The 12,889-nt window shown below is 52.2% G+C and overlaps 1 protein-coding gene across 1 annotated transcript in view; it reads left to right on the forward strand.

The window, feature by feature from the left end:
- Positions 1-7,573, forward strand: part of LOC101935994 (myeloperoxidase-like) — a 49,082-nt gene extending 41,509 nt beyond the window's left edge. The window contains exons 11-13 of the mRNA XM_065573534.1: positions 238-475; positions 3,430-3,647; positions 6,752-7,573. Of these exons, the coding sequence (XP_065429606.1) occupies positions 238-475; positions 3,430-3,637 (446 nt within the window). The 3' untranslated portion in view covers positions 3,638-3,647; positions 6,752-7,573. The remainder of the gene's footprint in view (positions 1-237; positions 476-3,429; positions 3,648-6,751) is intronic.
- The last annotated feature ends 5,316 nt before the right edge of the window (positions 7,574-12,889 follow it).

Below are 12,889 nucleotides of genomic sequence, written 5' to 3' on the forward strand. Positions count from 1 at the left end.
GTTAGTAGGACACTGAACTTTCCAGCTCAGCTTTAACTCCCCCTCCCATTTGTGAAGACAGAACTTTGTTAATTCAGTGTCTGATTCTAGATGACACATCAATAACTGCTGAAATATTTTTTAAAATCCTGGGCAATGGCAAAGCGGGCTGCGCGTGGAGAATGGACTACAATGGGGAGATGCTAGCACAGGTGGGAGGGAGATGGCGGGATTGACTGCTCTGCTCTGGTTCCGCAGGGTATAACGCCTGGAGGCAATTCTGTGGGCTCTCACAGCCTCGCAACTTAGCTGAACTCTCTGAAGTGCTGAGAAATCCTGAGCTGGCCAGGAAGTTCATGGACCTGTACGGGACACCAGACAATATCGACATCTGGATTGGGGCTATGGCGGAGCCGTTTGTTCCCAATGGCAGAGTGGGACCTCTCCTGGCTTGCATCATTGGATCTCAGTTCAGGAAATTGCGAGATGGGGACAGGTAGGCTGACTGGAAAGTGAATCTCCACTTCCATTTTATTTACAAAAGAACAATTGGCAGTTGGTGTCACGTGCTGTTCCAGTCCCTCACCGACGGGCTTGCTTGGTGTTCCGAGCACCACAGCCCAATACCGGAGTTTCATTCACAGTTATTAAAGGGGCGCCCCTGTGGGAAGGGCAGTTGATTAACCCCTATGTGGCCAGACAGCTCCACTCACTGGTGCATGGATGGTCTGTAGAGGGCTCTGAAGAAAGGTGAAACACCCCCTTAAATCTCTTTTAAAAGTGGTAATTTCTGGGGTCATTTATCCTGTGTGTATGAATCCGGCCTGCTTCAAACCAACATGAAAAGGCAAACACTCTGTCAATTTTAATTTCTGTTTCATATATTGCCACTTTTAAAACATTTCTTAGAAATGCAGGTTTAATTTGACTGTTAACGTTGCAGCGGAGTTTTCCTTTTATCAACGTCACCACCATTCTCCCATAATTTATGCCCTGCAAAAACACTACATTAAGAAAAGTTATGCAGTTTGCAAAGTCGAGCACTCAGAAGCACTCAGAAATGCCAGAAATAAGGCTGCCTGCGATCTGAATTCGGCACCCTTGTGCGTGTGCATTTTGACACAGTCTTTTTAATGACACGATTGTGTGTTGTCAGGGTTCTGGGAAAAACACCACAGGACGGACAGTGCTCCAGGAATGAGGCAGCTGTTCAATATTTCGTTTTATCCCTATTGTTCAGCGGGTGGCCCCTGCCGTGTTCACCTCACATCATCCAAACCTTGCACTGAATACAGAATTAGTCATTTCTTCATGGGCAGTTCCAGGGCACTTACCATAGTATCACCAATGTATCTTCACAACACCTCAGTGAGGTAGGAAGGTGTTGTGGGCCCCATTTGACAGACGGGCGCAGAGCTAGTAACTCCATAACTTACAGGCGTTTGTTTCTCCTGCTAAATTTCACATCCAAGCCACAAACCCTTGGGAGCACTAGAGCTCTTCAAAGAAATGGCAGGAAAAATTGGCTAATGTGGGCAACACTACCTCTTTCCCTCACCCTGTTCTCAAGAGGAGCCAAACCGTTTTTGCTGAAACACAGCAGAAAAATCCAGCTTGAGGCAGAGACCAAGCCAGGTGAATCTCAGCCTGCAGGGTTCAGAGCTGGCAAAGTAACAAGTGATAAACCAGAGGGACCTGAGCTGGGCCAGTTTCCTCCCCTCCCTCCCTCGTCCCCTCTGCCACAGGCTTGATGGTGGGGGGATAAGTTATTGTCTCCCCGCCTGAGAGTTGGGGGGGGGAAGTGTCCCATTTCCCCCTCCCCTCAGATGACCCTTATACTAGCACGTCTAGCACTGCAGAGAGACGGGGTCCCAGAAAGGCCCCCAGTATCACGCAGTTCAAGCCAGCTTACCCCCCTACACATGCCTGCACCCTCTCCAGTAGCAGGAGCCCCACAAGGTCTCTGCATTTCGGTCACCCGGGTTCCTCTCAGGCCGGGGGCACCTAGGCCTCTTTCTCCATTTCCTTTGGCCAGGAAGACGGTGCTGGGTTCCTGGCGGCTGCCTCGGCTGGCAGGGTAGTGCTCCTTCCCTCAGGTAGGGAGCCGCTAGCGCCTGCCTTTTCACCAAATTGAGCCAGGCTCCCTCCTTTTCTCTCCCCTCCAGGCCTGGCATTCAGGTATAACAGGGCAGGGCTAGGCTCTCTTTAACCCCTTTCGTGCTGGTGGGCAGTTTCTCTGCTTGTCCACATTTGTATCTCTTCCAAGTCATTGTGCAGCCCTGCCTAGCCCATGGCACACCATCCAAGCGCTGGGCGGAAGACAGAAGAGTGTATTCCAGGAACTCGCCCTGTTTCAGGGAGGCATTAGCCCATTTTACTGACAGGCCCAGAGGAGCTGGGGCCATGATCTGACTGGGCTGGTGAGCACCGGCAGGCAGTTCTACAGCTCGTGAAGGGCACAGTCCAGGGGGCTGGAGTGCTGGACTCTAGGAGCTGCCTCTCCTCCTTGCTCTGTGAGGCGGGTGTACGGGGGAGCAGATTCTCAGCACTCCCCATGCTCCATGAGGGAGGGGGGATCCTTGCCATGCTGGTAGCGCAGCTCCTGCTACTGGAGTGAGCCAGGGGTCGTTTGTGGACTAAACAGTACGTGATCATTCAATTAAGGTCTCTAACAGCCCATACGCACAAGAGGGCAGAGTTAAGATTGCGCAGGCAACCTTAATTCCGGGATTTCCTAAATTTGGATCAATTCATAGATGTTAAGGCCAGAAGGGACCATGGTGATCATCTAGTCCAGTGACTCTCAAACGTTTGTACTGGTGACCCCTTTCTCATGGCAAGACTCTGAGCGCGACCCCCCCCTTATGAATTAAAAACACTTTTTTATATATTTAACAGCATTATAAATGCTGTAGGAAATGCGGGGTTTGGGGTGGAAGCTGACAGCTTGTGACACCCCCCCCCCGTAATGACCTTGTAACCCCCTGAGGGGTCCCGACCCCCAGGTTGAGAACCCTTGATCTAGTCTGAGCTCCTGCACAGCACAGGCCAGAGAACATCGGTGATTCCCACAGAAGCTTTTTAGCCCGTGACTTTGCAATCGAAAGTTCTTTTCATTTTCAGTAGAACGTATCTGTATAGAATCTTCACAGTCTTTCTCTAGAAAGCTTGAAGGCATTTTGGCTATAGGAGATTTATTAACATTAGAAAAACACTTTTTTTTTTAAACTACCGGGTGAAATTGTGGCCCCACTGCAGCTGGTGGGAGTTTTGCTGCTGCCTACAACGAGTCCCCGATGTCCCACACCACCACGTGTATTTCCATTTCACAGGCAAGGCCACTTTTCATATCAATGGAGACAAAACAAATCACGTCCCCCCAGGCCTAAATTCATTCCCAAGAAGGATAAACACGGGCTGTAACACTGCCGCTTTTCTGCTTCTTTGTAGATTCTGGTGGGAGAATCCCGGGGTTTTCACTCCACAGCAGCGCCAGGCCCTGAGCAGCAGTTCATTGCCGCGGGTTCTCTGTGATAACACTCGCATTAGAGAGGTGCCCAGGGACGTGTTCAAGGTCAACCGCTATCCCGAGGACTTTGTGAACTGCAGAATGATCGACAGTATTGACTTGTCACCTTGGAGACAACGCAGTAACTAGGGAGTGGAAGGTACAGAATGGACCCCGTGCCCAGAGAAACACACACAACTGGGCCCATGTGGAGGCTTCTCCTCCCCAGCATTCCCTGGCCTTTCCCCCCCAGATCAACCCCAATCCCCAAACAAACTCACTCTTCCAGCCACCCTTCCTCCCACCTTGATCTTCCCCTCTGCCCCAGAGGGTCCCGCTTGTCTTCACTATGACATGAGGGCATGTTAGCACTGCTTGGCGGACTTGTGTTAACCAACACACTGGCGAATACACCCACTGCAAAGTTGGTTTTAACGCCGTGTTAGTGAACACAACTAGTTCAGGGCCATGTTCTGTCGCACCCTGATTTTCTAGTGAACACAAGCCCATTGACTCTCTTGTCCCTACGGCTCTGTCACTGCCTGGCCCTGCTACCAATGACCCGGCCTGCACCCACCCTGCTCACAGACCGTAGGCTGGATCCAACTGCACTCAAGACAGTGGGAGGCTTTCCATTGGAGTTGGACTGGGAACCCTAGATCCCTAGCTTGGGATGGCAGCGGATCATATTCTGACAGCGCTGTACATAGCTCTCTACTCGTACAGTTATCTTCCTAAGAGACACAGACGCATCCACTCATCCCACTTGCTGGACACGTGCAGGTTTGACTAACTTTTCCTTAGGAAGGTTTCTCAGGTCCAGGATTGGCTTTCTGGAGAGAGAGACCCAGCCTTACCCCAGAATAGCTTGCTCAGGAGCAAGGGCTTGGGTCTTCCACATCCCAGGGAAGTGCTCTAACCACTAGGCTATAGAGTCACTCTCTTTCAATGACTCCTGTTGGAGCTGTTCTATTTTATATTGAAAAAATTACATGTTTATTGCTCCAGAGAGGCTGATTCTATTGGCTGGTGGTCAGGGTACTACCTGGGATGTGCAAGATCCAAGCGCCTACTGCAAATCAGGAACGTGAACCCGGGGTGTTTTCATCCCACGTGAGTGCCCTAACCACCAGGCTACTGGCTATCCTGGGGTGGGCAGGGGCTTGCACTCATATTTGGGCGTGGGGGATTTTGAAAGGCCTCAGTTTTGTTTTGAATTGGAACCAAACAAATTAGAGACGTCATTTTTTCCCAAACTGGAATTGCTGTTTCTGGCCAGCCCTAGTGTGCCAGTGGAATTCAGGTGTCAGGGGAGCCCTGGGTGCAGCAGGGTGACTGATCTCTCAGGGAGCCAGGACCAGTGCCATGCAGGGTCTTGAAAAATCAGCACCCCGTGGAACTGGGCTCTGAACTGAATGGGGAGCCAATGCAGAGAACGGCATGTTGGGGTGATGTGTTCCCAGCGTCCTGTGTTGCTGAGCGACCAGGTTGCTGTGTTTTGAACAAGCTGTTTTTCCTCAGGGCTTGTGCTTCCCTCCTAGATAAAAGGAACTGCAATACCCAGCCTAAGTGTCACAGTGCGCAGCGCACTGGGACCAGCTCTGCCTTTTCTAACACCGGGCACAAGCGGGCCAGCCACAGACAGCAGGGAGCTTTTTGCTTTGTTGCTGTTGCTACATACATCTAAGAGGAGCCCGGGCTGTGGAGCAGAGGGGCAGTGTGAGGGCAGATGGCTGGGACTGTGACAGAGAAGGAGTGCTTCTCCTTTCCCACACGGATCAGCTTCAGCCAGCTGCTCTTCATGCAGGTGCTGAGCTCAGAAGGCCGTGAGAACCTCTCATGGGGCAAGTCCACCCCATTCCCCTTTGGGGCAGGGAAAAGGGCGTTATAGCCGTGCGGCTAAGTCCACCTGAGCACCCTTAGCCTCAGGCTAAGGCCTAATGGCCAGGGTCAATACAGCTGCCCTCTCTCGCACGGCATTAGGGCCTAATGGTCACGGGGGTGGAGGGATGGGCCATCACCAAAGGGGGGTGGTGGCTGGGGTAGGGAGTCCCAGACCCTCTTTACTCCACCAGGTCCCAGCCCAGGGCCCTGTCAGTGACAAGTGTATTCACCATCGGGTCAGCGGGGATCTGACAAGAACACGCTGACTTAGTGCCCAGTCATAGAATCATAGAATCTCACAGTTGGAAGAGACCTCAGGAGGTATCTAGTCCCATCCCCTGACCAACCCCAACTAAATCATCCCAGCCAGGGCTTTGTCAAACTGGGCCTTAAAAACCTCTAAGGATGGAGATTCCACCACCTCCCTAGGTAACCCGTTCCAGTGCTTCACCACCCTCCCTAGTGAAATAGGCTTTCCTAATATCCAACCTAGACCCCCCCCACTGCAACTTGAGACCATTGCTTCTTGTTCTGTCATAAGCCACCATGGAGAACAGCCGAGCTCAGTCCTCTTTGGAACCCCGCTTCAGGTAGTTGAAGGCTGCTATCAAATCCCCCCTCACTCTTCTCTTCTGCAGACTAAATAACCCCAGTTCCCTCAACTTCTTCTCATAAGTCATGTACCCCATCCCCCTAATCATTTTCATTGCCCTCCACTGGACTCTCTCCAATTTATCAACATCCTTTCTGTAGTGGGGGGCCCAAAACTGGACGCAATACTCCAGATGTGGCCTCAGCAGTGCCGATAGAGGAGAAACAAGGGCACACTGTTGACTCCTATCCAGCTTCTCATCCACTGTAATCCCCAGGTCCTTTTCTGCAGAACTGCTGCTTAGTCAGTCAGTTCCCAACATGTAGCAGTGCATGGGATTCTTCCGTCCTAAGTGCAGAACTCTGCACTTGTCCTTGTTGAACCCCATCAGACTTCTTTTGGCCCAATCCTCCAATTTATCTAGGTCCTCTAGACTCTAGACCCTATCCCTACCCTCCAGAGAATCTACCTCTCCCCTCAGCTTAGTGTCTTATGTGAAATAGCTGAGGGCCCAATCCATCCCATCATCCAGATCATTCATGAAGATGTTGAACAAAACTGGCCCCAGGACCTGGGGCACTGTTCTTGATACCGGCTGCCAACTAGACATCAAGGCATTGATCACTACCCATTGAGCCCGATGATCTAGCCACTTTCTATCCACCTTATAGTCCATTCATCCAATCCATACTTTTTTAATTTGCTGGCAAGAATACTATGGGAGACCGTATCAAAAGCTTTGCTAAAGTCAAGATATATCATGTCCACTGTTTTCCCTATATCCACAGCTCCAGTTATGTCATCATAGAAGGCAATCCTTGGTGAATCCATGTTGACTGTTCCTGATCACCTTCCTCTCCTCCAAGTGCTTCAAAATGGATTCCGTGAGGACCTGCTCCATGATTTTGCTGGGGACTGAAGTGAGACTGACTGGTTTGTAGTTCCCCGGGTTCTCTTTCTTCCCTTTTTTTAAAGATGGACACTATATTTGCCTTTTTCCAATCGTCTGGGACCTCTCCTGATCCCCACAAGTTTTCAAAGATAACGGCCAATGGCTCTACAATCACATCAGCCAACTCCCTCAGCATCCTCAGATGCATTAGATCTGGACCCATGGACTTGTGCATGTCCAGCTTTTCTAAACAGTCTTTAACCTCTTCTTTCACCACTGAGGGCTGCTCACCTTCTCCCCATACTGTGTTGTCCAGTGCAGCACTCTGGGAGCTCACCTTGTCTGGGAAGACTGAGGCCAAAAAAAGCATTGCGTACTTCAGCCTTTTCCACATCACCTCCCCCACTTTCTCTGACTTTCTTCTTTTTGCTAATAGACCTGTAGAAACCCTTCTTGTTACCCTTCACATCCCTTGCTAGCTGCAACTCCAATCATGCTTTGGCCTTCCTGATTACACCCCTGCATGCTCAAGCAATATTTTTATACTCCTCCCTGGTCATCTGTTCAAGTTTCCACTTCTTGTAAGCTTCCTTTTTGTGTTAAAGCTCACCGAAGGTTTCACTGTTAAGCCAAGCTGGTCACTTGTCATATTTGCTATTCTTTCTGCACATTGAGATGGTTTGTTCCTGCTCCCTTAATAAAGCTTCTTTAAAATACAGCCAGCTCTCCTGGACTCCTTTCCCCCTCATATTAGCCTCCCAGGGGATCCTGCCCATCAGTTCCCTGAGAGATTCAAAGTCTGCTTTGCTAAAGTCCAGGGTCTGTATCATGGGCGCCAACTTTAGACAGCGCCGGTGGGTGCTCGCGACCCCGGCCCCGCCCCAACTCCACCCCCGGCCACGCTCCCATTCCAGCCCTTCCCCAAATCCCCACCCCCGCCTCCTGCCCCAGGCATGCTGCATTTCCCCTCCACCCGCCCCCCCCCCCAGGCTTGCAAGCCTGGGAAGGAGGGGGGAGAAGCAGCAGAGCACCCACCGGCAGCTCCCCACCCCGCCCCCCTTGGGGAAGGGGGAGGGGCCGGAGTTGAGCTGGGCGGCCCCGCCTCTGCCTCCTCCCCCTCCCCCAAGGTGCCGCCACTCCGCTTCAGGCCCCCCCCCGCCCCCCACCAGGCTTGACACGCATCAAACAGCTGGTGCGCGGCAAGCCTGGGAGGGAGGAAAAGTGGATTGGCGGTGGTGCCTCGGGAGGTGGACGTGAGCTGGGACTGGGGACTGGGTGGGCGGGGAGCTTCCGAGCACCCACCAATTTTTCTCCAGCCCTGGAGCACCCACGGAGTCAGCGCCTATGGTCCGTATTCTCCTTTCTTCCTTTTGTCAGGATCCTGAACTCAACCATCGCATGGTCACTGCTGCCCAGGTTGCCACCCACGTCTACTTCCCCTACCAATTCTTCCCAGTTTGTGAGCGGCAGGTCAAGAGGAGCATGACTCTTAGTTGGTTCCTCCAGCACTTGCACCCAGGAAGTTGTCCCAAACTTCCTGGATTGTCTGTGCACTGCTGTATTGTTCTCCCAGCAGATGTCAGAGTGATTGAAGTCCCCCATGAGAACCAGGGCCTGTGATCTGGAAACTTCAGTTAGTTGTCCAAAGAAAGCCTCGTCTACCTCATCTGCCCACCACTACATCACCCTTTTTGCTCTTGCCTCTAAGCTTAACCCAAAGACTCTAAACAGGTTTATCTGAAGTTTCATACTGGAGCTCTGAGCAGTCAGACTGCTCTCTTACATACAATGCAACTCCCCCACCTTTTCTACCCTGCCTGTCCTTCCTGAACAGTTTATATCCATCCATGACAGTGCTCCAGTCATGTGAACTGTCCCACTAAGCAGGGACAGTGCAAGGATATTTTGCGCCCTAGGCGAAACTTCCACTTTGCGCCCCCCTCCGCCCCTTGCACATCAGTTCATTGGGGGCAAAGCCCAACGAGCGTTTATAGACCCCAGGGGCCAGCCGTGCCCAGGGGCTGCTCCCCAGACCAGGTTCCCCCTCCCTGCCCCCTGAACTCCCCTGGAGGGTGCACAGTCCCCCCGTGAGCCCACCCCACACCTGTGGCCCCTGCCCCGAGTCCACTCACTGGCTTTGCCAGGCTTGGGCTGCTGCAGCAGCTCGGCAGGGAGGAGCCGCCTTCCGGAGGCACCGGAGAGCCAGAGCGTCGGCTTGCGGCGGCAGTGAGCCCCAGCCATGGAGGAGCCGGTGCAGCACAGGGGGGCAGCAGCCCTGCAAAGGCAGCGGCACCGCTAGTGGGGAGCAGCCATGCCCCCCACCCCTCCTGCTCAGGCTGCACCCACGTGCCCCTAGGGTTACCATATTTCAACAATCAAAAAAGAGTAGAGGGGGAAGAGATCCCCTCCCTGCCCCCATCCACTCCCTCCCACTTCCCACCCCCTGACTGCCCCACTCAGAACCCCAAACCCCTCCCCGCTCCTTGTCCCCTGACTGCCCCAATCCTTATCCACACCCCTGCCCTTAACTGCCCCCCAGAACACCACCCCCTACCTAAGCCTCCCTGTTCCTTGTCCCCTGACTGCCCCCTCCTGAGACCCTCCCCCCATCCTAACTGGCCCCCTAGGACCCTACCCCCTACCTGTCCCCTGACTGCCCCAACCCTTATCCACACCCCCACCCCCAGACAGACCCCTGGGACTCCAACGCCCCATCCAACCACTCCCCAGCCTCTGACAGCCCCCCCCAGAACTTCCGACCCATCTAAACCCCTCTGCTCCCCGTCCCCTGACAGCCCCCCCCCCGAACCCCTGACCCATCCAACCCCCTCTGCTCCCTGTCTCCTGACTGCTCCGATCCCTCTTTACACGCCCGCTCCCTGACAGGCCCCCCCCAGAACTCCCAACCCTTCCAACCTCCCCTGCTCCCTGACTGCCCCCGGGACTCCCCTTACCATGCCTATGCTGGTCAGACTCTGGCTCCACGTGGAGACAAAACACGCTGCCGTGTGCACAGCCCCTCCCCCTCAGAGTGCTGAGGCAGCAGAAGGGGGGCAGGGGAGGGGCTCTGTCTCCTGCAGGCTGCAGCAGATGCATGCGGGCGCTGGCCCCCATGTGCCCCCCGGCTCCCCTCTCACCGCGCTCGGGTTCTGCAGCTCCCAGGAGTGTGAGCCTCCGCTGGGGCGCAGGGCCCTGATCCTGCTCCGGGAGGGGCAGCAGCAGCTCACGCTCCCAGGAGCCGCAGACCCGAGCGCAGTGAGGGGGGAGCCGGGGGGGCGCATGGGGGCTGGTGCCCGCATGCATCTGCTGCAGGAGCCTCCTGGGGGGTGCGCCAGGCCGCAGCCCGGGCAGGAGGGGCGGGGGGGCGCGGCTGCTTCCCGCTAGCGGCGCTGCCGACTTTGCAGAGCTGCTGCCCCCCCTGCGCCGTGCCAGCTCCTCCATGGCTGGGGCTCGCCGCCCCCACAAGCCGACGCTCTGGCTCTCCAGTGCCTCCGGAAGGCAGCTCCTCCCTGCCGAGCCAGGGCACCACTTTTTGCCGCCCCCAACCACTTGGCGCCCTATGCGACCGCCTAGTTTGCCTCGTGGTTGCACCGGCCCTGCCACCTCTGTTATTCCAATCACATCATAATTCCTTGACTGTGCCAGGACTTCCAGTTCTCCCTGCTTGTTTCCCAGGCTTCTTGTGTTTGTGTACATGCACCTAAGATAAGTAGCCAATTACCCTACTTTCTCTGGTTAGGTGGTGGATAGTAGACCCCTACCATGACATCACCCTTGATTTTTACCTCTTTTATCCTTACCCAGAGTCTTTCAACAATGTCAGGAGTATGGTAGGTAACTGGTTGGTATCAATGTATAGAAGGAGAAGTCAGAGGAGGGGCACCTTTGGCCAGCCAAGGGGATGGCTGAGCTGGTACCGTTGCTGAGGGCATACATGTGTTAGTGCACCTGTAGCTCCTCTGCAGCACTAGTACAGTGCTTTGTCGATGATAAACCTCGCTGAGCACCTTTTCCAACGGACCAGGCCTGTCGTCTTTCCTATGAATAACATCAAGATCTGCTGGATCAGCAAGCGGAGTCCTCTGCTCATGCAGCTAACACTGACGCTCCAAGAACAGCAGCACTGAGCAGCCATGACAACTTGGCAGCAGTAACAACATTCTTCAGCGCGTAAAAACAGGGAGCAACAGGGAGCTTTGCTGGCGCTTCCCAGCACATCACAGTAAAATTCACAAACCCATCTTTCCCTGCTGCCCTTTACATCCACCTAGAAGACAGAGAAACAAAAGAAAAATCAGATTCTGTTCTGTATGGGGGAGTGTTTGACAAGCAAAACAACAGAAATCACTTTCTGCTTTCATCCTGAGTCCTCTCTTGCAAGTCATCCTGTATAATGTATCTTGGAAATCATTCTGATTACACAAATATAGTCTACATATTAAATGGATTAAAAACTGGTGCTAAGTGATACATCTCTGACTTTATCAATTAATACATAATCAGCACTAATAGGGTGTTTCTAGTGATGTGCCACGGGGATCTGTACTTGGACCAATACTACTGGGTATCTTTATTGATGACCTGGAAGAAAACATACAATCATTGATGATAACATTTGCAGATGACACAAACACTGAAGAAGTGGTAAATAATGACGTTATACAGACTGATGGAGATCACATGATAAGGTGGGCTCATATGAACAACATTTGTTTAAATACAGGTAATTGCAAGGTCAAAAACCAAAGAATGCAGGTCACATTAACAGAATGGGGGACTGTATCCTAAAAAGCAACGACACTGAAAAGGACTTGTAGTTGTGGTGAACATCTAAATTTAAAGTGAGCTCCTAGCATAATGCTGGAGCTAAGAGGATCAGTGGGATCCTTGGATGTATGAAGGAGGGAAATATCAAGCATGGAGGTGGTTTTACCTCCATATATGGCATTGCACTGCACACACACAAATGAATGAAAATATATTTCCATTGATAATAAAAATTAACAGATAGAAAAGGTAAGAAAAATGCTGCTTGAGAACTTATTAGAGTTCAATTTAAAGATATTTACTTTGTATGTTTTGATATCATCATTTTTTGACCTCCTCCCAGCCCCATAATTTCATGCAATTATGAAAATGTAATAAATAAAAATTGAATAAAATGCTTAAAAATAGGCATTAGAGTTATCCATCAAAATTATTTTTAAAAATGGAGTATGCCAAGTCTACTTTTGTAAGTTATAATGGTCTATTCTTGCCATGGGAATTTGTAGCCGTGTGGTGGTCTACATAGCAGTGTACTACAGCTTATCCTATGGTATTCGTGTGCTCTGGCCCCGCTGTGCTCAGAATTATCTGGAGTGTTATAATATTATTAATTAATTAATTAAGGTGGAGGGCAGAGTTAAGGCAGTTGAATGTTAGAGATTTAAAGGTGGAGGCAGCAGACATTCTGCAATGCCCAAGGCAGCACTGGGCAACTTTAACTCTGTTAACAAACCTTTTAGCAAGGAATTTCCCTTGTTTTTTGAAGCAGTGATGACAGTGAGATGGGCATAATTGCAGGGAGAGACACAGGAGGTTCCTGAGTATACCTCTCCACCACTCAGCTACAAGCTCCCACTACTCCCTTACCATTCTGTGACTCTAGTAAGCTGGGAGGGGCCATGGAGAGGTGGGGAGTTGATGGGCCTGTGAGCAGTGCCCGTACCAGCTGGACAGAAGAAGGGGTGGGAGAAAGGAGATTGAGTGCCTACCCCAAATCTCAGTCTAGTGTATGGGGTAGGGGCTCTGCGCATCCATCTGCAGCATGGGATGCTAAGAGAGGTGAGAACGGCTCCATTTCATCTCATCAGGTGTCCACATTCCTCTTCCCCCATCTCAGTGCTTGGGTGCCAGCACCATGATATGCACTGAGCATACCTGTTCCCAGCTCCTCACCCTGGGTTCAGCATCACACACATTGTGTACACACCAAGCATGCTTGTTCCCAGCTCTCAGCACAGACCCGATCTGTCATGCCTAGTGCTGGCCT

The sequence above is a fragment of the Chrysemys picta genome, chromosome 19 (genome assembly GCF_011386835.1).
Source record: "Chrysemys picta bellii isolate R12L10 chromosome 19, ASM1138683v2, whole genome shotgun sequence".
Taxonomy (NCBI): Eukaryota; Metazoa; Chordata; order Testudines; family Emydidae; genus Chrysemys; species Chrysemys picta.